The sequence below is a fragment of the Peromyscus californicus genome, unplaced genomic scaffold, assembly GCF_007827085.1.
Source record: "Peromyscus californicus insignis strain IS unplaced genomic scaffold, ASM782708v3 Scaffold_16__1_contigs__length_79575227, whole genome shotgun sequence".
NCBI classification, from domain to species: Eukaryota; Metazoa; Chordata; class Mammalia; order Rodentia; family Cricetidae; genus Peromyscus; species Peromyscus californicus.
The window spans coordinates 3,913,706-3,938,405 of record NW_026294458.1 but is presented as its reverse complement, the minus strand read 5'-3'; the positions used below and the strand labels follow the sequence as shown (position 1 = coordinate 3,938,405).

General features: G+C 51.0%; 2 protein-coding genes across 10 annotated transcripts; one reads left to right on the top strand and one right to left on the bottom strand.

The window, feature by feature from the left end:
- The first annotated feature begins 9,167 nt into the window (after window positions 1-9,167).
- On the top strand, window positions 9,168-13,001 carry Slc7a4 (solute carrier family 7 member 4). 4 transcript variants are annotated; one of them, XM_052740049.1, is made up of 5 exons: window positions 9,168-9,288; window positions 9,992-11,011; window positions 11,379-12,019; window positions 12,314-12,422; window positions 12,520-13,001. In XM_052740049.1, exons 2-5 carry the CDS (start codon window positions 10,030-10,032, stop codon window positions 12,693-12,695), a joined length of 1,908 nt encoding a protein of 635 aa, XP_052596009.1. In that variant the 5' UTR covers window positions 9,168-9,288; window positions 9,992-10,029; the 3' UTR covers window positions 12,696-13,001. The 4 variants fall into 4 exon arrangements, with proteins under 4 accessions (XP_052596009.1, XP_052596008.1, XP_052596007.1 ...); XM_052740048.1 differs by having other exon boundaries at window positions 9,182-9,288; window positions 9,989-11,011; XM_052740047.1 differs by lacking the exon at window positions 9,168-9,288 and adding an exon at window positions 9,295-9,488.
- A 1,772-nt stretch (window positions 13,002-14,773) lies between these two features.
- On the bottom strand, window positions 14,774-24,655 carry P2rx6 (purinergic receptor P2X 6). Of its 6 annotated transcripts, XM_052740054.1 has the most exons (12): window positions 24,071-24,655; window positions 23,323-23,473; window positions 21,277-21,348; window positions 18,871-18,946; window positions 18,583-18,680; window positions 18,429-18,505; window positions 18,207-18,348; window positions 18,011-18,120; window positions 15,384-15,477; window positions 15,249-15,314; window positions 15,032-15,109; window positions 14,774-14,920 (listed from the first exon to the last, which is right to left on the bottom strand). In XM_052740054.1, exons 1-12 carry the CDS (start codon window positions 24,208-24,210, stop codon window positions 14,885-14,887), a joined length of 1,140 nt encoding a protein of 379 aa, XP_052596014.1. In that variant the 5' UTR covers window positions 24,211-24,655; the 3' UTR covers window positions 14,774-14,884. The 6 variants fall into 6 exon arrangements, 5 of the variants coding, with proteins under 5 accessions (XP_052596014.1, XP_052596013.1, XP_052596012.1 ...); XM_052740053.1 differs by having other exon boundaries at window positions 15,249-15,477; XM_052740052.1 differs by having other exon boundaries at window positions 14,811-15,109.
- Window positions 24,656-24,700: the final 45 nt, after the last annotated feature.

Here is a 24,700-nt window from a genome sequence, read left to right as displayed (position 1 = left end):
AGAGGCTGCTGAAGTGGTGGGATCTGTTTGTTTGTTTGTTTGAGACAGGGTCTCACTATGTTAAGCTCTGGCTGCCTGGAACTTGCTATGTAGACCAAGAGAGCCTCAATTCACAGAGATCCTTCTGCCTCGGCCATCTCCATGCTGGTTTTAAAGGCATGCACCAGCACCACCGGCTATGGCATCCTTTTTAAGATCCAAAAATCAAATCTTAAGCTGGCTATGATGATATGAATGCATAATTGTAGCCATTGGGAGGTGGGGGCAAGAGAATCGATAGTTCAGGGCCTCACTGAGTTATATTAAACAGGTCAAGACCAGCCAGAGACACATGAGCTCCGATTTGAGAAAACAAAAAAATCAAAACACCAAAAACAGAAAAAAAAGGATTTCTCTCAAGATATCCTAAGGAAGCAAGATGCTCCTTGTTAATGAGGCATGTTAAGATTGAGATAATCAAGAAAACTCCTCAGAGAATTGGCATCATTGAACATAGGGACACAGTTAGATTCCTGTGGGTCATTGCCTTGGACCGGTCTAACAAGCTGCTCAGCTGATGAGGAACAGGGCTCTCAGCCCTGGTCATAGCCACGCTTCAAGACATGGGGTGAGCCTGAAGGAGAGTGCCCCCCATAAACTATACAGACTGATGCAATTGATGTAAGACAGATTAATAGGAAAAAGGCAAATAAAATGATACCAGTTTATGTGATATAGGAAGCCTGTCAACAAATGAAGATCCCCTAAGGGGCAATTGTTTTTTTATTCCATTTGATAAAAAATAGGAAGCTGTGAAGAGTTATGAGGTGACTGGCGCTCTCTCTTCTCCGTGGGACCTGAGTGTCAAATTCAGATTGTTGAGCCTACAGAGCCAGTGATTCTACCCGGTGGGCCATCTCACCTGCACTGGGGCTTTTGTTTTTGTCTTGGAGACAGAGTCCCCTGTATTCCAGGCTCTCTGGCATTCAGTGTACCCACTCTGTGGCCAGGGGTGACCTGGAACTTTTCATCCTCTTGTCTCTAATTCCCAAGCACTGTGATCACAGACGTGCACCACCATCCCCAGTTTATGCTGTGGTGAGCATTGAACCCCAGACCTCCTCCATGCTGGGCGAGCACTTCACAACCTGCTCTCTTCGATCATCTTAAATGTCTTAAAATGTGGGCTGGGGGCTTAGCCCAGTGGTAGAGCACTTGCCTAGCAAGCGTAAGGCCCTGGGTTCGGTCCTCAGCTCTGGAAAAAGAAAAAGAAAAAAAATGTAATGTGTAGCTAGTTTTCTTGCCTGGCCCACAGTCAGGACAAATCTCTCTCACCCGCCAGTCCCACAGCCGCTCAGACCCAAAGTAAACACAGAGGCTTATATTGGTTACAAAACTGTATGGCCGTGGCAGGCTTCTTGCTAACTGTTCTTATGTCTTAAATTAATCCATTTCTATATATCTATACCTTGCCACATGGCTCGCGGCTTACCAGCATCTTCACATGCTGTTTGTCATCATGGCGGCTGGCAATGACCCCTTCCACCTTCCTGTTCTCTCCTTTCTCCTCTCTGTTAGTCCCGCCTATACTTCCTGCCTGGCCACTGGCCAATCAGTGTTTTATTTATTGACCAATCAGAGCAATTTGACATACAGACCATCCCACAGCAGTATTGTTATTGTGTGCTTGTGTGCATTCGAGTATGTGTGTGTGTGTGTGTGTGTGTGTGTGTGTGTGTGTGTGTGTGTGTGTGTGTCCTCGAAGGCCAGAAGCAGGTGTTGGATGGGTTCTAGGAATCAATCATGGTCCTTTGCTAGAGCAGCAAGTGCTTTTAACTACTGGCCAGTGTCTTTGGCCCTCTCTTTAATGATTTTGTTTGTTTGTTTTTTGAGACAAGGTTTCTCTATGTAACAGTCCTGGCTGTCCTGGATCTCGCTCTGTAGATCAGGCTGGTCGTGAACTCACAGAGATCTCCCTGCCTCTGTCTCCCAAGTGCTGAGACTAAAAGCATGCACCACCACACCCAGCTCTTTTAATGATTTTTTTCTTTGTTGAAAGTATTTTATCTGGGGGTGCAAGCAGGGACAGAGTTGCTGCTCAGCCCACTAGTCTCTTAAAGTATGATCAATAAACTTATTTTTTAAGGTATTTTGAGTCTTCATTCTTAATTACCTTTGCATTATCTTCATAAAATGTGTTCTTTTGTGACCAGTACCTTTTATGTGATTTTTAACTTGTTTTGTTTCACTTGGGAGGTAGAGACAGGAGAAGGATCAGGAGTTCGAATCTGTCTTCAGTCACAGAGGAAGTATGAAGCCAGTCTTAATTGTTGGAGTTGTTTGTTCTCTGTGGGGCGGGAAGTACTCGAGCACAGGCCCTCACACACTGCCTTCCTTTCCTCTCTCTCTCTCTCTCTCTCTCTCTCTCTCTCTCTCTCTCTCTCTCTTTCTTTTCTTTTTTGAGACAGGGTCTCACTATGTAGTCCTGGATGTCGCTTTGTAGACCAGGCTGGCCTTAAACTCACAGAGCTCCATTTGCCTCTGCCTCCCAAGTGCTGGGATTAAAGGCGTGGGGTATACGGTAAGTCTTTATGCTTCCTCAATGGTGACTGAGTGCCGCAGAAGCCTTCTGTTTTAGTAAAATAAAGAACCTCTGCATGGATATTTATAAAAGCATTAGTCATAATTTCTAAAACTTGGAATCTACCAAAGATATCTTTGAGCAGGTGACCAAATAAATAGATGAACGATCAAGTCACAAAGCTATGGAAGAATCATAAATACACATTACTAAGTCAGAAAACTAATCTAAAAAGCTCGATATTGTGTAATTGTTTTTCTTTAAATTTTTAAAAAAAATTTTTTTTGTGTTGCCAAGCAGTGGTGGGTGGCTCATGCCTTTAATCCCAGCACTCAGGAGTCAGAAGCAGGCAGATCTTTGACTTCAAGGCCAGTCTGGTCTACAGAATGAGTTCAAGGAAATCCAAGGATACCATTTTTTGAGAAACCCTGTCTCAAAAAAACAAAGATAATAAACAAATAAAATAGAATAAAATTTTTGTGTTAATGTTGGAGGCGTGCATGTGAGTGCAGTACCTGAGGCGGCCAGAAGAGGGGCATTAGATCCCCTGGAACTGGAGAAACGCCATTTTGCACCACCCACCTGAGTGTTGGAACTGAACTGGATCCTTTACAAGAATAGGACACATTCTTCACCACTGAGCAATCTCTCTATCCCTACTATTTATTTTCAATAATTTGCTAATCTAAGGAAGGAATAACTGTAGAGGCAAGCTGGGTATGGTGTTGCCCACCTGTAATCCCACCCTTAAGAAGGCTGAGGCAGGAGGATGATGAGTTCCAGGCCAGCCCAGGCTGTACAGTGAGTGAGATCCTGTTTTAAACATCCAAGGGCATGTTGGGCATGGTGGTTCATGACTGAAATTCTAGCACCTGGGAGGCTGAGGCAGGAAGATAAGCAAGGGTTTGACCCTGCATTACATAGTTCCAGAAACACGTGGGCTTAAAAAACGAAAAAACAAAATCAGTATCGTTAAAGTGCTAAGGGTGTAGCTGGGTGGTAGAGCACTCACCCTCCCTGTGCAAAGCCCGATCTTCAATTCCCAGCACAAGAAAGAAAGACATTAGCTGTGGAGACAATTAAATGTCAGTGGTCTCCAGGGACTAGGAAGAAGGGGAGGATGACTGGAGGAGCAGAGAGGGATGGAACAGCTGGGGAAGGATTCTGTGTGCTGCTGCAGTTGTGTACACATCTGCACACGTCTGCATTGCCAGAACTCCCGGAACGTGCAACGCCCAGGGGGGCCTAACATAAACCATGGACCGTGGATGACAGTGTCCAAGGGGTTGTTGATTGTGGGAAATGTGCCCTTTCAGATGCCTGATACCAGCAGTGAGAAAGGCTGTGTACCTGGGGCATGGAGTTTTGGGAACTCACTGTACTTTCTGTCCACTATTTCTGTGAGCTTTAATAATTAAAGTCTATTTTTAAAAATCAACTGATCCTGAGTCTAAGGTTTGATTTCTGAATTTATTTGTTTATTTATTTGTTTGTTTGTTTGTTTATTTATGTTTTAAAGACAGGATTCCTCTGTGTAGCCTAAGCTGTCCTGGAACTCTCTCTGTAGACCAGACTGGCCTCGAATTCAGACATCTGCCTGCCTCTGCATCCCGAGTGCTGGGATTACAGTCATGCCCCACCAGTCTGATTTCTGGATTTTTAAGTCTAGTCAGTTAATGTCTATGCCTACTTATATGTTAATACTCATTTTAATTATTGTTACTTTGAAATCAGTCTAAAAATCAGCAGCTTAGGGGCTGGAGAGCTGGCTCAGTAGCAAAGAACACTTAATTGTTCTTTCAGAGGACTGGGGTTTGGTTCCCAGCATCCATATGGTGAATTCCAGCCATCTGTAACTCCAGTTACAGAGGCTCCAATGCCCTCTGCTGCCCTCTGCAGGTACGCATGTGCTGCGCATGCATGTACACATGATGCAGGCAAAACATGCAAGCTCATAAACAAACTATTTTTTAAAGATAAATTAAAAATCAGGAAGTTAGCCAGATGTGGCAGTGCATGCCTTTAATTCCAGCACTCAGGATTCAGTCAGATCACTTGAATTCAAGGCCAACTTGTTCTATACAACAAGTTCCAGGCCAACCAGGGGTAAATTGTGAGACCCTGTCTCTAAATAAATAACTCACAAATAAATGTTAGAAACTGGGGCTGGAGAGATGGCACAGCTGTTAAGAGCATTTGCTGCTTATGCAGAGACCCAGGTTCAGTTCCCAGGACCTAAACGGCAACTCACAACCACCTGAGATAGACAGATTGCCGTGAGGCCAGCCTGATCTATACAACATGTTTCATGTTAGGCTGGACTACAAAGTGAGATTCTGGCCACACACACACAAACACCCCCACCATACACACATTAAACAAGAAGGAAGGAAGGAAGGAAGGAAGGAAGGAAGGAAGGAAGGAAGGAAGGAAGGAAGGAAGCAAAGAAAATGGGCAAGAAAGAAAATTAGAATTTTTTTTTTGTGCTGGGATCAAACTCAGGGCCTTGTTTGTGCTAGACAAACAAACACTCTACCACTGAGCTACATTGCCTGACTCACAGAAATCAGGAACTGTGAATTCTCCAATTCTGTCATTTTCTAGGGGTGTTTTGTCTATTCTGCGTCCCTTGTCTTTTTATATTCATTTGGGAATCTGTCTGGCAATTTTTGCAGAATGGACAGTTGGGATTTTAACAGGAACTGCACTGGGTTTGTAGAGCATCTGGGGAGCGCTGCATCTTAGCAATACAAAATCTTGCAGCTGGGCTAGTGATGCATCTTGAGAACCATGCAAACCTGGGTTTCATTCCTAGCACCACTAAATAGGAAAAATAATGGTCCAGTCTGTAAGCATTGTATATATTTCCATCTTAAAGGTTGTTTCAAATTTTTAATAATGTTTAGAGGTTTGCAATGTGTACCTTAAATTTTTTCCTTTCTTCTTTCCTTTTCTTTTTTTCTTTTCTGGTTTGCTGAGAAAGGGTCTCCTGTTCCCCAGGGTGACCTTGAACTCCTGCTCCTCCCGCCTCAAGTGCTGGGGTGACAGGTGTGTACAACCCCATGAACTCTGCCTCAGCAAACTCTTCCAAAGCTATCTGGCCTCCATATGCATGCCATGGCATGTGTGTATGTGCACACATGTACACACACAATAAATAAATAAATTAAAATATATTTCAAATATCTCATTTTTATGTTATATGAACAGAATTATTTCTTTAATTTCATCCCCTGATAGTCCACTACTAGTGTATAGAAATGCAATTGATTGTTGTATATTAATCTTGTATCCAGCACCTTTGCTGAACTTATTACTTCCAATGCTTTTTTTTTATTTTTTATTTTAGTTTAATTTGTTTGGTTGTTTTGGTTTTTGTTTTTGAGACAGGATTTCACTGTGTAACCATCCTGGCTGTCCTGGAACTCACTCTGTAGACCAGGCTGGCCTCAAACTCACAGATTCTCCTGCCTCTGCCTCCTGAGTGTAGGGACTAAAGGTGTGTGCCACCACACCTGGCTCTGATGCTTTAAAAAAAATTGTAGATTCCTTGGGCCTTTATACACTGAGGGGTAGTTTTTCTTCTCTCTTTTCCAGGTTCCTTTACATCCATTACTTGTCCTGTTGCCTTGGCTGCAGCCACCACTACAAGTGTTGAGAGTGAACACCCTTATGCTGTTACTGATCTTACACAAAAGTATTCAGTCTTTTGACATTTAGTACAGTAGCTGTAATTTTTTTTATACATGGTCTAAAGACCGGGTATCTTAGTCACTGTTCTGTTGCTGTGAAGAGACACCATGACCGAGGCAGCTCTATAAAGGAAACATTTAATTGGGCTAGCTCATAGTTTCAAAGGGCTAGTCCATTATCATCATGGTAGGGGGCATGGCATCATGCAAGCAGATATGGTGCTGGAGCAGTAGCTGAGAACTACATTCTGAGCCACAGGCAGAGAGAGAGAGAGTGGGCCTGGTGTGGGCTTTTGAAACCTCAAAGCCCATTCCCTGTGACACACTCCTCCAACAAGGCCACACTTCCTAATCCTATAGTACCCTTCCCTGGTGACTATGCATTCAGATATGTGAGCCTATGGGGGCCATTCTTATTCAAACCAACACTGGGCTTCTTGAATATTTTTCCTGTGTCATTTGAGATGGTTTTTGTGGGCTTGATTATTTATTTTATTAGTATGATATATTTCACAGACTGATTTTCATATGTCAAATCATCCTTGCATTCCTGGGGTAAATCTCACTTTGGACGCCCACGCACCCACATGTGTTTGTGTGTGTGTTTTGTGTGTGTGTGTGTGTGTGTGTGTGTGTGTGTGTGTGTGTGTGTGTGTGTGCGTATCCATGCACATGCTACGGTGAACATGTAGACATCAGAGGGAAACTTATTGCAGTCAGTTCTCCCTTTCCATCATGCTTTGGGACTCGAACTCAAATAGTCAAGGTTGGCAGCAAACGCCTTCACCTGCTCGTGCCCTGATTTAAAAGCATCTTGCTGAGGAGTTCTGAGTCTGTCCACACACGGGATACTGGCTGGTAGCTCTGTTTCTCAGGTGCCGTCTTTGTCCATCTCAGAGCACTCCTGGCTACAGAAGCGGTGGAGAGACGTTCTTCCTGTCTCTCCCGGTGCTTCACCCTCACTGCGTCTCCATGAGGTCGCTGTGTCCGGCACTTGCTCAGCCAAAACACTAGAGACGTAGAACTCACTGCTGTGTCACTCACAACGCATCACCAAGTGCCCGTTGTATGCTGGTGCCTAGGAAGGGGGCAAAGTGAACGTTCTTATAAAAGCCAGAACCCCAAAACACTGCACGTCAGCTCTAGGGTTGTCAAGAAAACGTGGGCAGATGGCTTCTTATTACAGGATCCCCCTAGTCTCTTGGTCTGAGTGCTTTTTTTTAGGCATGTGTGGAGGTATTTCAAGACAGGGAGCACTCCCTCCCTAAGTTCAGGCAGCAGCTGTGCAAAGGGAGCACTCCCTCCCTAAGTTCAGGCAGCGGCTGTGCAAACAGCAGCAGCCCTTTCAGACGATGTCAGGTGGCCCAAGGAGTTGACTAAAACCAGCGTGTTCGGAGTGTCCCCACCACTTTGTCGTCATCTGAGCGAGTCATCCAGGTGTGTCCTAAGACCCCACTCCATTAACACCAGTAAACTCGAGCATTTGTTCAATTGTTCAAGTTCAAAACACATAGATTTTTAGTAGAGTATATTATATACTATTCTATCCTCATCACATATAATCAAGGACATATTATATACTTGTATGTTTATTATACATTATATACTAAATATATTAGATATGTATTATAGATTAAACATATAAAGCTCTGGGAGAAACAGGTGCCTGCTTTGGTTTTGCCTGGTTGGACTGGGCTATTGTTTTGTTGTCAACAAATCAACACCTTACCACAGTTTTCTCACTATATATATATACAATATTCTCACTATATATACACATGGTCTATCTATCTATCTACACACACACAATACTCTATGCAAATAAATACTCTGTATCTATCAATCTATATCCATTCATCATCTATATGTATATACACATACACACTCTCTCTCTCTCTCTCTCTCTCTCTCTATATATATATATATATATATATATATATAGAGAGAGAGAGAGAGAGAGAGAGAGAGAGAGAGAAACAAGTAAGTCAATGAAATGACCCTAATGATATTCTGCTACACTCATAGGTCGGTGCTTTGTACAGTTTTCTTCACAGAGAGGCTTTCTTTGGCAGCAGGTGGGAGTGGATGCAGAGACCCACAGCCAGACAGACATTGTGCAGAGAGAGAGAGAGAGAGAGAGAGAGAGAGAGAGAGAGAGAGAGAGGTCTCTTGCCCCAGCTACCTTCAATCTCCCATGTGCCAGCATTACAGGCACAGGCCACCAAGCTTAACTAGCATTTTTGCTTTCAAAATGAGAAGAACAGAAAGAAAAAGACTCCTCAGACCTAAGCATAAATGAACCAGAGTGGACTCTGGAGATCTTGTGCCGGAGCTAGCCCAGGCACCATCGTGGTGGGAATGCTGGTGAGAAGTAGGGAGTACTCTTGGCTATCACTAGTGGAGAGCTGATGTTGGAATCCCTTGAGAATGCACTGACATTTGAGGACATCCCAGCAGTAGAGCTGCAAGCTGTCTTTTCATGGGACACTGTCAGGCAATAGCTCTTCAGAGTCTGCCCGTTCACAGAACACTCCCCAAAGGCTGCCTTCTCTGCCTATGGTGTAAGGTAGTTCTGCCACCCCGCTGAGGTTTAGACTGTCAAGGCCACTTGGCCAGACTCCTGTCTTCATCTCACTCTGCTGGACATTTGCAAACCCCATATGATCCCGTGGCGGGGGCCTGGATGATGTCCAGTTGGCTGGAGTGATTGTGTTGGGGTGGGATAGCTAGAGTATCTGCTGCCGTGCTTCAGTGTGGGTTCAGCCCCCAACCCGGACCCACTGAAGGAGCTCAGCAGGTGGTGGAGCAAGCAGGACGGGTGGAGCCCTAGGACTGGTCAGCTCTGGTCTACTCGCTAAGAGGGTTATTCTGATACGTAACGAGGTGCGGAGCGCTGTGCAGAACCCAACAGGGGATGAGTTGTGAGGCTCCGGTTTATCCAGTGCCTGGGAGCCAGGGGCGGGCTCTGCACGCAGGCGTTGTAAACTAGCGGGGCAGGCGCAGTGCGCACGGTGGTGGCGGCGGCGGCGACAGCAGGTGGGTTGCAGCGGGTCTAGCAGGACAGCAGCTGTGGGGATGCAAATACAAGCGAAGGCTAGAATGTCTGGGGGCCAGGGGCATGGCGGAGGCAGCCAGCCCCACCAGCCGCGGCTGGGGCTCATATGGCGAGGGGAGGTGCCCTACAGCTTCCACATCCGGGGCTCAGGGCCTTTGCAGCCCTAGCCTCCTGTCCTCAGGTGAGCTGATCCTCCAACCTGTTGGGAGGGTGGGGTGGGGTGGTGGTGATCGCTTTTCTCAGAGTCCAGGCGTCCTCGTTGACCTCGCTCAGGGCTGCAGGAACTGCTCCTGTTCCGGGTCCTGCCATCCTGGCCCTGCTCCAAGGAAGCCTCCCATTCCTCCTTGCTTGTGGAACCTGTTCCACTCCTGGCTAATGTTCTTAAGCAACCTCCCACTCACCCTCAGAAGCACCTGCAGGGTTCGCAGGTCCGCTCCAGGTCTGCACCACCCTGCCATTTCCACTGCCTGAGGCTGACAGGAAGGACCTCCATGATGTCAATCCCTCCTGCCCACGGTCCCTGACACCACCCCGCCCCCCTACACACACATACTCTCATTTAAGCCTTCTAAGGTAGGTCCACGGTGCAGGTGTCCTGGGATCCTAGGGAGAGGCGAGAACTGGGTGGACAGTCTGTGAAAGAACGGAGGCTGGCTGGTTATTCCTGCCGTCTGTCCCCAGCAGTTTCCAGAAGCTGGCTCGGGACTCCTCAGTCGTCTGCCATGGCCCCGGGACTGCCCAGCACTGCCCGCCTGGCACGCTTCTGCCAGAAATTGAACCGTCTGAAGCCACTGGAAGAGTCTAGCATGGAGACGTCACTGCGACGCTGCCTGTCCACACTGGACTTGACCCTACTGGGTGTGGGTGGCATGGTGGGGTCTGGGCTCTATGTGCTCACAGGTACAGTGGCCAAGGACATGGCTGGCCCTGCTGTGCTCCTGTCCTTTTTGGTGGCTGCGGTAGCCTCCTTGCTGGCAGCCCTGTGCTATGCAGAATTTGGAGCCCGTGTGCCCCGTACTGGCTCTGCATACTTGTTCACCTACGTGTCCATGGGTGAAATATGGGCATTCCTCATAGGCTGGAATGTGCTTCTGGAATACCTCATTGGAGGTGCAGCTGTGGCCCGTGCCTGGAGTGGCTATTTGGATGCCATCTTTAACCACAGCATTCGTAACTTCACAGAGTCTCACGTGGGTGTCTGGCAGATGCCCTTCCTGGCCCGTTATCCAGATTTTCTGGCCGCTGGCATTTTACTTGTGGCTTCTGCCTTTGTCTCCTGTGGAGCCCGAGTCTCCTCCTGGCTGAACCACACATTCTCAGCCATAAGTATGACTGTCATCCTTTTTATCATCGTCCTGGGTTTCATCCTGGCCCGCCCTCACAACTGGAGCCCAGAAGAGGGTGGTTTTGCACCCTTCGGCTTCTCTGGCATCCTGGCAGGCACGGCCACCTGCTTCTACGCCTTTGTGGGTTTTGATGTCATTGCCGCCTCCAGTGAGGAGGCCAAAAACCCTCGATGGGCTGTGCCCATGGCCATCGCCATCTCCCTTGGCCTAGCAGCTGGCGCCTACATTCTGGTCTCCACTGTGTTGACCCTCATGGTACCTTGGCACAGTCTGGATCCTGACTCGGCGCTTGCTGATGCCTTCTACAGGCGTGGCTACAGCTGGGCTGGCTTCATTGTAGCAGTTGGTTCCATCTGTGGTAAGGGACCCTTCTGGGCAGGGTGGGAGGGGACAGGGTAGTGGGCCTTGCCCCAAACCTCTCAAAATACTTCTGCCCAGGCCCCGGTGTATAATGAGCTCACGAAAACACTGGTTTTCAGAGACTTGTTGGCAGACCGTCTCCCCACAAATTGTACATAGAATATCATTTTGGGAGCACACGCTCACAGGTCCTTCCCAGTCAGACTGCCAGCTCTCTTTAATGGGCCTAGACCTAAAGGGGAGTGGCCCATTCCTCGGTGGGAGGTGAGAAGCTAATACCCTCAATGCACACTCTATCTGAGAGCCTAGTAGCAGCCCTGCTGGGCTTATCTGCCATGCTGACAGCTCCCTATGCTCTGCTGCAGCCATGAATACGGTCCTGCTCAGCAACCTCTTCTCCCTGCCTCGCATTGTCTATGCCATGGCCGCCGACGGGCTCTTCTTCCAGGTGTTTGCCCGTGTGCACCCCCGGACACAGGTGCCTGTAGTAGGAATCCTGGTGTTTGGGGTCCTCATGTCTGTCCTGGCACTGCTGATGGACCTGGAGGCGCTGGTCCAGTTCCTATCCATCGGCACCCTGCTGGCCTATACCTTTGTAGCCACTAGCATCATTGTGCTGCGTTTCCAGAAAGCTTCTCCACCCAGCTCCCCATGCCTCGCCAGCCCTGGTCCCACAACTAAGAAGTACGACTCCTTCTCAGACCACATACAGCTAGTGAGTGCTGAACAGACCTCGATGTCTGAGACTGGGCAGCTGCGACCAGCCCTGAAGCCTTTCCTGGGGTTCCTGAATGGATGCAGCCCTGGAACTGCTGTGGCCTGGGCGCTTGGCATCTTGGTAGCCTCAGCTATCTCCCTGGCATGTGTGCTGGTCTTTGGAAACTCAGACCTGCACCTCCCACGGTGGGGCTACATTCTGCTGCTGGTCGTCAGTGGTTCTGTCTTTCTGTTCAGCCTTCTGGTCCTGGGGGCTCACCAGCAGCAAAAGAAGCAAGACACTTTTCAGGTACACCCCCATCCCCATCCCCCACCTTGTGCCTCACCAATACTGTTCCTTCTCAGGCCAACCTGTTCCCTTTACCCCAGTCTCTCATGCTACCTGAGCCATTCAAAAGGGCTCATGGGGCTGGGGAGGCAGGTTTATCCATTCCCACTTTCTCCAACATTCTGCATGGCGAGGGTACACCGGGCTCCAAATCTTCAGAGACAAAGAAGGGTCCTGTGGAACTTCCACACAGTCGGGCTCTGGCCTGGTATATCTATCCTGCAGCCAAGCTCAGCTCCACCCTTGCACCCTCAGATCCCTTTGGTGCCCCTGACTCCAGCCCTCAGCATCCTTCTCAACATTTGCCTCATGCTGAAGCTGAGCTACCTGACGTGGCTGCGCTTCATCTTCTGGCTGCTGGTTGGTGAGTGGGGCCTGGGCTTGGACAGGCCCACCGTGGGAGGACAGGGAGGGCAGGTGGGGCTGGGACCTGCCCCTCAGGCTCACGCCCACTCCTGCAGGACTTGTCGTGTATTTTGGCTATGGCATCTGGCACAGCAAGGAGAACCAGAGGGAGCCACTGGAGCTGACGACCGCACACTACGTGGTGTTCCCCAGTGGCAGCCTGGAGGAAACAGTGCAAGCCGTGCAACCTGCTAGCCAGGCCCCAGGCCAGGAGGCAGGGTGCCCGGAGTAGCTGGCCAGCCTGTGAGGCTGCCTCAGAGAGGGCCCCACATCGCCCACATCCGGAGGCCAGGATTGGCAGCTATCTGCCCAAGGAAGCTTGGGTCTGAAGCCTTCCCGGACTGGGCTGGGCCGGTTGTCAGTTCCCAGGAACTGATAATGGGATAGGCCTTGGCCAGTGCTGGTGTATACTCACTGCCCAGTGCTTTCCTGATTATGATCAACTCTGGATACCTGGGCAGGTGGGGCAGAGTGGGCAGGGAAGAGGCCCCAGCACCTGGGACCCCTAATAATAACTAATCAGCTAGTGTTATAATCAGCTGTCGTGTGCGCTGTGGCATTCTTTGTGGCACTGAGTTCTTACTTGCCTGAAGAACCAAACAATTGTCTCCAGTCCACAGCAGAGACACAGAGGTCTACGAAAAGTACATGCATAATGTGAAGAGGGGCATGTGGGAAGACAGGGTCAGATTCCTCACATGTCCTCCGTAAGGGTGTGTGTGTACGTGTGTGCATGTGCATGCATGCGTGCGTGTGTGTGTGTGTGTGTGCATGTGTGTGCGTGCATGTATGTGTGTGTGTGCGCGCGCGCATGTGTGTGTGTGTGTGTGTGTGTGTGTGTGTGTGTGTGAGTGGTGCTTGAGATGGAAGTTAGGACCTTGAGGTTGTTAGGCAAGGATTCCACTAGTGGTCTGTATCCCCAAATCTCTGACATGTCCTCTAGCAGGGTAACCTGGACTCGGAGAAAGCAACTAAAAAAGGCATTGGGTGTCAGCCTCTCTTGATTTTCCTGGGCTCCTGGGGATCAAAGCATGTGCCCAAGGACTGCCTAGGGACATTGAAATGCACTGAACACGGGTATACACCCACAAGACACTCCCCCCAGCACATTCCTGCATGGCCCATACGGCTACCCTTGGAGTGCACACTGTGTACAGACTAACTTGATCACTGTTTCCAAATCCAGGCTCCTGGCCACAGCTTACTCTTTTACTGTCTCTGTATACTCTGGGATGTTTTCAGATGAAGTCTTTGGGGCCCCTACTACTTGTTAATCTCCAGGGCAACAGTGTTCATGAGAGGCGGGCTTGGAGTAGTACATGAGTGGCACACTTGAGTGTGCATGGATGCACATGTGCTTGGCCCTGTGTCCACTACTAGGCAGCTGTGGGGCTACAGTTCAGAGAGGGAGAAAGTCCTAGGTCCACTCTGCACCTCCCTCTGTCTAAGGTAGATATCTCCCTCTTCTCATTCCTCCCTTTAAAGACTACACAGGAAGCTGCTTGCTTTGGCAAGCTTTACTTCAGCAGTGATATCACGGTTCTTTGGGTCCATCCCCAAGGACTACTGGGTCCACGTGACCCACCTGGAGTAAGCAGGCCTTCCCACCCTGTGTTTGGAGGCCAGAGCCCTGAGGGCTGAGAGACATCAGGACTCCCAAGGCTTTTTGGGGGATCTGGAGGTCAGGTGATCCTAGATGTTGGTGCAGTTTCAGCCTCAGCCCTGGGACTCCCCTGGTCACTGTGGTCCATAACAAAGCTGCCTCTTTCTTCCCAGGGGTGCAAACTCCATAAATTATGCCCCACACTTGGACCAAGAAACAGCTATGTTTCTGTGGCCCTATCCCTGCCATCCTTTCTGTGGGCTTTGGGGCATGGAGGAAGTCTCTAATCAGGGGGGAATCAAAGCCCCACATGAATACAGATCCAGAACCAGCTACCCTCAGTGTCCTTCATGGAGATCATACCTCAAAACTCCGGCACTCTGGCTGGGGCCAGACTTAGGGCCTCTGGAAGGCAGGTGCTTCAGTGTACATTGAGGTTGGCAGGAAATCCTAGATGTGCCACCTCTCATCTCACCTAGGCCCCTGAGAAACCTGGTGGTCAGGTCAAGGGGGCTGGAACCGCATGGCAGAGTCACCCAGAAGACAGAGAAGCCCGAGGAACCAGGAAATCAATGTTTCTGCCACATTGCCTTCTCCCCTCTCAGGCTGGACCCAGGAAGGAGTTCCGACCCCTGAACTTTAACCCACAGGGAGCGGCTATAAGCGTCAGGAATGGATAGGCCAGTGGATGACAACCACCCAGACAAGACCACTGGTGCCTGGATGTCTGGATCCCATCAGCGACAGACACGGGGCAGGTGCAAGTCACTACTGAGACACTGGGCAGCAGGATTTGCAGGTGTGGACGCCAGCTCGGTCTATGCAGTGTTGATGGTTGTCTTTGGAGCTTTTGCCTACAAAGATAACAGCTTAGGGATCAAGGTAACGTCCCCCAAAGTGTGGCAGAACCCAGTGTTCAGGCAGAGTGACTTCAGCTCTGGGACACAAGCAGGCCCACCACTCACTTCTTCATACTTGGTCCTCCAGTAGAAACCGGCTTCTCTATCCACATACAGTAGCAGCAGGTCACAGAGGAAGGTGACCTGGAAAAGGCAGGACCTACCATGTTCTAGATTCCTCCAGCCAAGCCCTCACCCAGGACACAATATGCAGGTCTGGTGGGTGCCCCAGGCCCTGGCGGGTGGTTACTGCGGCCATCGTGGACCTTAGGTTCAGACTTACCATGCCCAGCCAAGCTGCTCCTGTGCCCACTGTGACGGCCGTCGGGATGAGTGCAAACTTCCCTGCCTGAGAGACCTGGGCTGAGCCTCTGCGGCTGGGGCTGTCCTCCCAAACCTCCCCTGGTCTAAACTTTACCTTCCCAGTGACAAGAATGTCAAAGCGGATCCCATAGAGCTTGAGCAGGCTCCGGGCCTCCACACCCGAGGCTTCCCACCAGTGATTGGCTGTCCTGGGGATAGCAGAGAAGACGCCATTGGTTTGCATGCTGCATTTCAGGCCGGATTACCCACGGACTCTACCAGCCCAAGTCTTAGGCTCCATGTAGGCGTTAAGGAGGGGGAAAGCGTCCCAGACCCTGGGGAGGGCCCGACGGGAGGAGGGCCCGACGGGAGGAGGGCCAAGGAGGGCCCGGGGATGGGAGAAGGAGGGGGTGGAGGTGAGGGCTGGGGAATTCTGAGGCAGCAGTTCCTTTCCGCACAGAACCGGGGGAGGAAGTGACCCAGGCGCTATGGCAGGGCTCGAGAACGCACTCAGCAGAGAGAAGGTTGCCAGCAGGAGCAGTGGGCACAGAGGCGCACCCCACAAGGTTGTAAAAGGCGGGGAGCCAAGCACAATGAGTTCCGTCGAGGGGCGCTGTCCTTAGACGCACCTGTGCGCCTGCTACTATGTGCGATGAAATGCTATTAAGGGGCAGGAGGAGCCCAAGATCCTACTTGGGGAACTAAAAACATGACAATACCTGCAATTTAAGATCTCTTAGTGACTCTGGAATTGGAAAATGCAGATTTGGGAACATTACTAACACAGTGGGGGAAATATAAAATGTTAGATTTAATCTACCAACACCTTTTTCCTAACTTCCTTCCTTCCTCCCCTCCCCCTCCTCCTCTCCTTCCTTCCTCCTCCCCCCTCCTCCTCTTCTTCCTTCTCTCCCCCTCCTCCTCTCTTTCCTCCCCTCCCCCTCTTCCTCTTCTTCCTTCTCCCCTCCCCCTCTGTTTCCTCCCTCCCCTCCCCTCCTCTCCTTCCTCCCCTCCTCCTCGTTCCCCAGGCTGCCTCAGACTTGCTATAAAGCCGAGGATGACTCTGACCCTCATCCTCCTTTCTCTGCCTCCTGAGGGCTAGGATTAGGGATTACATCATGTTCTGTGACCATCTACCCAATGTCCAGAGTTGTCTGTGGCAATGGGACAGTGGTCATGCGGAAACATTCCTCAACAGCGTTGGGAAGGGTGAGTATCCAAGGCCTGGTATTTACTTTCGAATAGTTCTGAGGCCCTGGGTCCGGCCGCTAGCACTACCGGGGAAGAAAAGCGGGCCCAGCAAACCCGGGTCAGGGGTGTATAAATATTTGTGCCGCTGGTCTGAATTTTTCCACAGATTTTTTGGGGGGTAATTTTTAGGTGAAGTCCTATAGGGAAATTAAAGATGAGAGGTGTCTGTGCTCTGGAGAAGCAGGACCATCTGGGAGAGGCTGCACCAAGATCTGCAGTGGGGAGCCTGTACTGACAGTTGAGTGAGGGAAGAGGGGATGGAGCTGGGGACAGGGGACACCCACAGGACCCTTGTACACACAGCAGAGATCCTGAGGTCTGGGGACAGGGAACACCCACAGGACCCTTGTACACAGCAGAGATCCTGAGGTCTGGGGACACCCACAGGACCCTTGTACACACAGCAGAGATCCTGAGGTCTGGGGACACCCACAGGACCCTTGTACACACAGCAGAGATCCTGAGGTCTGGGAACACCCACAGGACCCTTGTACACACAGCAGAGAGCCTGAGGTCTGGGGACAGGGAACACCCACAGGACCCTTATACACACAGCAGAGATCCTGAGGTCTGGGGACACCCACAGGACCCTTGTACACACAGCAGAGATCCTGAGGTCTGGGGACACCCACAGGACCCTTGTACACACAGCAGAGAGCCTGAGGTCTGGGAACACCCACAGGACCCTTGTACACACAGCAGAGAGCCTGAGGTCTGGGGACAGGGAACACCCACAGGACCCTTGTACACACAGCAGAGATCCTGAGGTCTGGGGACACCCACAGGACCCTTGTACACACAGCAGAGATCCTGAGGTCTGGGGACACCCACAGGACCCTTGTACACACAGCAGAGAGCCTGAGGTCTGGGAACACCCACAGGACCCTTGTACACAGCAGAGATCCTGAGGTCTGGGAACACCCACAGGACCCTTGTACACACAGCAGAGATCCTGAGGTCTGGGAACACCCACAGGACCCTTGTACACACAGCAGAGAGCCTGAGGTCTGGGAACACCCACAGGACCCTTGAACACACAGCAGAGAGCCTGAGGTCTGGGGACACCCACAGGACCCTTGTACACACAGCAGAGATCCTGAGGTCTGGGGACACCCACAGGACCCTTGTACACACAGCAGAGATCCTGAGGTCTGGGAACACCCACAGGACCTTTGTACACACAGCAGAGATCCTGAGGTCTGGGAACACCCACAGGACCTTTGTACACACAGCAGAGATCCTGAGGTCTGGGGACACCCACAGGACCCTTGTACACACAGCAGAGATCCTGAGGTCTGGGGACACCCACAGGACCCTTGTATACACAGCAGAGATCCTGAGATCTGGGGACACCCACAGGACCCTTGTACACACAGCAGAGATCCTGAGGTCTAAGTTGGATGTGCTCTGTTTTGCTGGGTGCAGGGAGACAGATGGAGAGAGTACTAGACCAGGAACAGCAAACCAGGACTATGGCAGTTGGGACCATACCTGAAGTTGTACCCTCTCTGCTGCAGCTGGAAGGAGTACTGGGGACAGCAGCCAGAGCCCCTGGTGTCCAGGTTGCAGTCCCAGTGGATGCTGATGCCCACAGCGCCACCCTGCACACAGCACACTTCTGTTGCACTGGCACATGGGCTTGAGGCCCTAACCCTGAGCAGCAGGAACTTTGTCCCAAATGACTCACCAGCAATGCCAGGTCCTCGAAGTCCCCTCCAGCCATGGCCACAAGGTCCCCGATGCGGAACACTGGGCAGTATGGGCTGGAATGAGGATCATAGCGACAATGCTTGAAATAGGTGCTGTCCCAGGTATCTAAGGCGTTGGTTCTAGAAAGGACAGTGACAGGGATCAGATGACCCAAGAGGCATGGGGCATCTGGGCTCAGCCAAGTCCTGCCCATGCTTACTTGGAGAAGTTGAACTTGCTGAAGGTGACAGTGTTTTTGATGAAAAGTGTGAAGTTCTTGGCCTGAACTAGCAGGGGCTTCCTGAGGACAGATGGTGTACTGGCAGCATTTTGCTTATCCGAGGGCCCGCCCTGCCCTGGGAGAGAAAGGAGACTTGCCTGGGCACAGCAACACTCTCCACCGGGCACCAGCTCCAGATCTCACAGGTTCTGTGGGTTCCGTTGAACATCACACACCGACCCGTTTTTATGCCTTGAAAACACAAAATGAGCTCCAAGGCCTCAAGTCTCCATGGGTCCTGAGGAGGGTGTGGGGCACGGGCTTGTTGGCAGAGTGAGGTGGGGTACAGACAAGGACCACAGGGCCTGCTTTGGGGGCACACAGTATTCCCTCTCCTCCCTTTGTTCTAGCAGTGGTGCCAGAGGACCAAGCCCACAGTTACCATGGCTGTACGTTCCTGTCTCTCCTTCAGGGCAGTCCTTGTCTTCCCAGCAGTTAGCCAGAGGAACGGAAGGGTGCTGAGGTAAGAGAGACTCTAGTCACCAACAGCACAGGGACGCCTCCTCTTTGTGGCTCAACATCACAGACTACGATGACAAGACCCCTGGGATTCCTCCCAGGATACCCTGGGTTTGGAAGCACAGGGAAGGTACAAACTGTAGGCTGGGAGGAAGGAGCCATCAGCCTCCTGTGAGACGGGGTTCCAAGGGCAGAACAAGACTCCCGCTCTCCCGACAACTCCGTCCCTGATAGTGCACTGAGGTCCAGCGCTGCCGTCCAACTGGGATAATAGAGCAGGGGGTGGTACTAAAGAACCACAGAAGGACAGACTAGTGATGCCCAATATGAGGTAGTTGTAGCCATTGGAGAGCAGGGGCCTGTACAGGGAGGGAAGGCCCCCATACCTGCTAGGGCCAGTCTTTTCTGCCAAACACGGACTCTGTGTCTATGCAAGGCCAAAGAGTCATGGAGGTGCACTAGGAGCTAACGGTAGGTTCCTGGGGGTCCCCAACCTAAGAGAGGAAGGCAGCCTTGAGCTTCAGAATCCTTATGGGTATTCAGTTCATGAGGAACTCCAGGATGACACAGTACCATGGAAGCAAGAATGGCTGAGGGACTGAAAAGCCAGAAGGAGACGTAGGACTTAGCCGAGGTCGGAGTACAAGCTTTCTCTGCTTTGCTGTCCCAACCTGTCTGACTGTCTCCAGCTCCTTCAACCAGACTCCATGGTGAGATGTGAGTGCCTCCAACCGGCAGCCCAGGTGATGAGAGGCTGGGGGGGTGGGGGGCGGGTCTTTACCATGCACTCCCTCCAGCTACCTTCTGCTCATACATCAAGTCCAGCTTCTTAGCAGGACTCAGAGGGTCCATGAGATCTTGGGCCGTCATTTTTGTGACCCAGCCCTAATCTATGCTCCAGCCACACTGAGCAGCAGGAATCCCCAGAGACACCTCACCCCCTCACATAGCCTGGGCCTCTGCCCATGAAGCTTCCTCTGCCCTGGCATCCTGTTGCAGCCACACTGACCCAGATCACCAGCTCCTTTAAGATTTTGTCCATGTACTTCCCTAAGTCTCCCCACCGCAGCCTCTGCCTTGTGAGCACCATGGAACCTGCTGCCTTGGCTGGACCATGGCTGCAACTTGAGATACAGGGAGGTGGAGTTCTGCCAGCCCAGCCCAGGGCCTCACCTGTATGGGGGATGTGCTCAAGAAAGGTTTGCAGAGGGATATGACACTCTATTGAGCATGTGCTTGGAGGGACCAGGCCACTAATATTCCAAGAAGAGCAGGAACTCTGGTTGTCCTCAGACAACTGGTCAGATCTGGTGAGTTATTTCCCAGTCATGGGAGGTTCCCTGGAAGAGCCAGAAGCCCCAAACAAGGGAAGAGGGAAAGGCTTGTGCTTTCTAAGAAGTGGATGTGTTGGTTTGGTGAAGTTTTGGAGTTGTCTGTGTGGTAAACCTAGAACCAACATCCTCTAAGCATCAGGAGCTGAGGTGTTGTCTGGGTTCCCCGAGGGAGAGTCGCCCTTTGTGTGCATACATCACCTCGTTTGTGGATAGGGGTAAGCTATGGGCATATGACATCCCCTGAAATGGTAATGTCACCAAATACCAGAGCCTGGAGTCCAGCCGGGCAAAGGTTGGACTTGAATGTGGTGCTTATATATGGACTGGGTCCTAACTTTCACACAAAAGCCGTGGTTGTGAGAGCTAGTGTGCTCTTTGAAAGATTGTCTGGAATATTCACAAATGGAAAAGGTGAGATTGGGGGGGGGGGGGGCGCGATGCCTCCATTCCTTATCTCCATTCTGCAGATAAGGCAGAAGGCTCAAACATGAACACAGTTGGGCTGAAAACCACCCAGAGATCATCAATTACCTGAATGCAGAGGCAGAAGTGTGCTAGCTTGTCCCCCAGATGAAAGCTGACTCAGGATACACTAATAAGGCTGGTGAAGAGAAGGGGGGTGCTCTCCCAGATTGCCCCCTGCTCTTAATGCCCACCTGAGTGTGTGCTTGGCTGTAACCCAGAGGTGGGACCATCATGGGAAAGAGACTGGAAACTGCCTCCACTCAGAGGTCTGGTGCCGTAGCCCACACTTGGGGTACCTTTGAGCAAGTGACTGAAGCTTGGGAAGCACCAATCACCTATTTGATGGGAATTACAGTATTTCTGGTGGAAACAGATGTAAAGACTTGATGGAATGACTTCTAGAAAGATTTAGCGAATTGCCTGATATAGACACACCAAGCTCAGACTGAGTCCTGATCCACATGGGAAGGAGAAAGGAGACAGGGCTGGCGAGAGGAGTGGGGTGTGTTAGAGGCTCTGGACAGACTTACCTCTGGGCATCTGCCCTGGACTTGAGCTGGTGTCACGAGGAAATTGGTCACCAGGAAGAACACATTCTCTCCCTAGAAGGCAAGGCTGGAGGTTGGCCTCGACTGAACTCCACAGCCAGGGGCTAGAAGCTGACAGTCTGTTTGCTGTTTGCTACTCTCAGGGCTGGGAATGGAACCCCAGATCGCAGGCATGCTAGGCCAGCGCTCTACCGCTGAGGTATAGCTCAGCCTGGTAGCCTGGACTTCGTGGGACTTCTTGGCGCCAACTTTGTGCTGCAGAAAGCGATGACCAGCGAGGCACGTAAAGCGGGCTGTGTTTACGGCCTTTCCTGAGCCCAAGGAAGGGTCAAGCCGCCATCCGTGTCTTCCAAACAAGTTCCCTTTCAAATTCTCATGCACTCAAGCAGAATTTCCCAGAACCTCCTGACCCTAGGCACTGAAGATAGACAGTATGGACAGAGGGGGACTGCTGCTCACAGTGGACAGCCGGCAAGGGAGTGCTTGCGCAGAAAGCTGGCGCCACCTGGAGCCAAAAATGGTCAAGGCCAGGTAGTCACCCATGCACCCATGCACCCATGCTTAATATGCCTACAGGTGAACTCATTGGTTCACGGAACTAATTTGGAATGAAATTGGCCCATTGCTGGTGTGCTAGGTGAGGTATACAGACTTTTGTTTATGTCTCCTCAGGAAATGTCACGCAGCAGCTGGCAGTCGGAGCCAGATCAGCTGGGTGGAGGGAGAAGGGAAGAAGAGTGACTGGGTGGGAGGGGTCAGATTGCACCCTGACAGGCAAAGACAGGAAAAGGGACCGTGCCTCAGCCACAAGACGGCAAACTCCCAGCTCCTTCCTCACCACACCTATCCAAGACGAAGGCCTGCTGAGCTTATTTTTTTTTCCTGCCAGAAGGATGCCTGTAGTGCCTTTTAACTACATGGAGTGGCCTTAATAATTTCACCAATAGATGCCCTTCTGGATGAATGGTCTAGACCAGTTACGTTCAAGGCTGGTCCTGAGCTTGTCTCAGCTTGTCTGTACCTATGGGCCTATCAGCTCCTTCTTTTAAGTTGATCATCCAAAATCCAGAAACAGGGACCGATCCTGCACCACCACAAACATGTAAGGCCAGCATCCCTCCAAGGGAGAATGGACTTTGGTTTCTAGATCCCCTTCCCTCTGCTGGGAAGCCTGACTCGGTGGCGGTGGGGGGGGGGTGCACATTCACTTTTAATAAGACTTATTTGCTGTGACTGTGACTTATTTTCTGCCTTTTAATTCTTTTGTTGAGCAGTTTTATTTAACAATGTATATGAAAGTATGTGTGCTGTTTGTGTGCCTGGTGCCCTCAGAGGCCAGAAGAAGGCACTGGAACTCCCCCAGAACAGGAGTGACTGAAAGTTGCGAGGCACCATGTGAGCGTTGGGAACAGAACCCAACACCTCTGCAAGAGCAGCCAGTGCTCTTAACAGCTGAGCCACCTCTCCAACCTTTTGATTCTTTTAATTAATTTTTATCCTTTTAATTCTTTCATCAATGGAAAAAATGAACCTGATCCAAGATCCCTAATGGTAACAAGGGGACTTCAGAATGTTCAACCCCTGAACTCCTGTGCCCCTACCTTTCACTTCCAAGCATAAATCTTGAGCCCAAGGTACTTCAATCCTTTTCAGGTTTATCTTTGTGTGGGTGGTGGATGGGGAGGGTGTTTTTCTTTTCTGTTTTCTCTTCTTTTCTTTTCTTGATGGTACTAGGGATTGAACCCAGTGAGTTATGCCTGCCAGGCAAGCACTCTGCCTCTGAGCTGTATCTCTAACCTTCCTTTTAAAAGAAAGTTCCACAGGCACAGGCTTCCTGACTCGGGAAGCTACACGTCCCTGAAAGCCGTTTGCTCGGATTGACTCCGCACTCTTCTGAGAGGCCCTTTCCCTTCCCCAAGCCCTTCTCCCACCCCCTGGTATCACAGGCATCCTGGGTCTCTCATGCATAGCAGCAGGAGGCCGCTGTCAGTGGCCGAAGGACTCCAGCCTCCTACAGTGGGGACCTACCTGTGATGGCTTCACAAAGTCAGCCACATCCCATAGCCGGTTCTCTAGTTCCTTAATCTGGGTTACAGAAACCCCTTTGAGTTTAGTGATGACAGAAATGTGGGGGTCCACGTCCCATTCCTGGTAGCCTTTTTTGGCCAAGAGGGCCCACCTAGGGAGAAGGTGATGGACAGTGTAATGCGAGGAGATGAGGAGTGGCGGGGCCTATAACTCTAGGCTGTCTTAGTATACTCCAGAGGCTCCTTAGATCAGTGTGGAGGGCCTCAACCTTCTCTGCATCTGCACCTCTTGCTCTAGACCCCTGAGCAGGTGGAGCCTCGGATGGAGCTGTCCACCATGGCCACTTTTCACATGCCAATGCCTCCCATACACTCAGCAAACCCTGCTCCCTCCTTCAAGACACTTCAGACATGCAGCTAGTGGTCTCTCTGGGAGCCTTAGTGCTCCATTGCTCACAGATGCCAAGATTTACTGCCTCCTGCCCCACCGGGGTGTCTCTGGGCAGGAGTACTGCAGATGTACACAGAGAGCAAGGTGTACCTGGGAGCAATGTCCCTTATGTGAGCACATGGCTGCTGCTGTCTTCTGACTGGACTAAAATCCTCCTACTGACCACCTCTCACCACCCCCAATCCCACTCTCCCACCCGCTGGACTTCTAAAGAGCCAGCTTCTAGCCCTCAGCCAGCGAGGCCCACAGCAGTCTGTGCAGCTAGCCTGATAAGACAGCCTGATAAGACAGCTCTTACCCTATCACGTAGACCACCACTCCCAGCTGCAGCAGCCTCTGAGAGACACCCACCCGGCAGTTTCTGGTCATCACATACTTCTCGGTTTTGTAATCCAGAAACCCCCAGCCCACGAGTGCTGCCGCCGCGGCAGAAGCCATGTTCCCCGTTCCTGCTGGTCACTAGTGCGTGAGTCAGCAGGGCAGCTTCAGCCGCAGCTGAACAGGAGGCAGAACAGCCATGCATGGGATCCAGGCCAGTGTTAAAGGGACATCTCCATTCAGCAGGATCTGGCTCCTGGCTCAGTCCCAAACCCCAGCTGACCTAGGCCTCCCACCCCATCCAAAGTCCTTGGGTTGGACCCTATGCATACAGAGAGGAGTAATCCTGTCCCTGCCCATCCACGTCACTTCTTTATAGGGTGGGCAGTGACCAATGTGAGGTAACAGAAGCCCAGAGGAGGGCTCTGAGCCCAAACTTGTATATTCTAAAGTGCAACCGGTCAAGTTAGGTTTGAGATGTCCCCGCTGGAGCAGCAGCATAGCAAAGACTAGTTGAGAGGAAACTGAGACCCTCAGGCAGGACAGCACAGTTGTGGCTTCAGAGAATAACCTTTGCTAGACTCTAACAGGGTCCTTAGGTCCTCCCTGG

Coding starts and splice junctions, on each gene's coding strand:
- Slc7a4 (XM_052740046.1), top strand. CDS start 9,371: ATGGCGGAGGCAGCCAGCCCCACCAGCCGCGGCTGGGGCTCATATGGC. Junction 9,489..9,988: donor CCCTAGCCTCCTGTCCTCAG/GTGAGCTGATCC, acceptor GTCTGTCCCCAG/CAGTTTCCAGAAGCTGGCTC. Junction 12,423..12,519: donor CATCTTCTGGCTGCTGGTTG/GTGAGTGGGGCC, acceptor CCACTCCTGCAG/GACTTGTCGTGTATTTTGGC.
- P2rx6 (XM_052740050.1), bottom strand. CDS start 24,210: ATGGCTTCTGCCGCGGCGGCAGCACTCGTGGGCTGGGGGTTTCTGGAT. Junction 21,349..23,322: donor ACTTTGTGAAGCCATCACAG/GTAGGTCCCCAC, acceptor CTTGCCTTCTAG/GGAGAGAATGTGTTCTTCCT. Junction 18,506..18,582: donor GTGTTGCTGTGCCCAGGCAA/GTCTCCTTTCTC, acceptor GTCCTCAGGAAG/CCCCTGCTAGTTCAGGCCAA.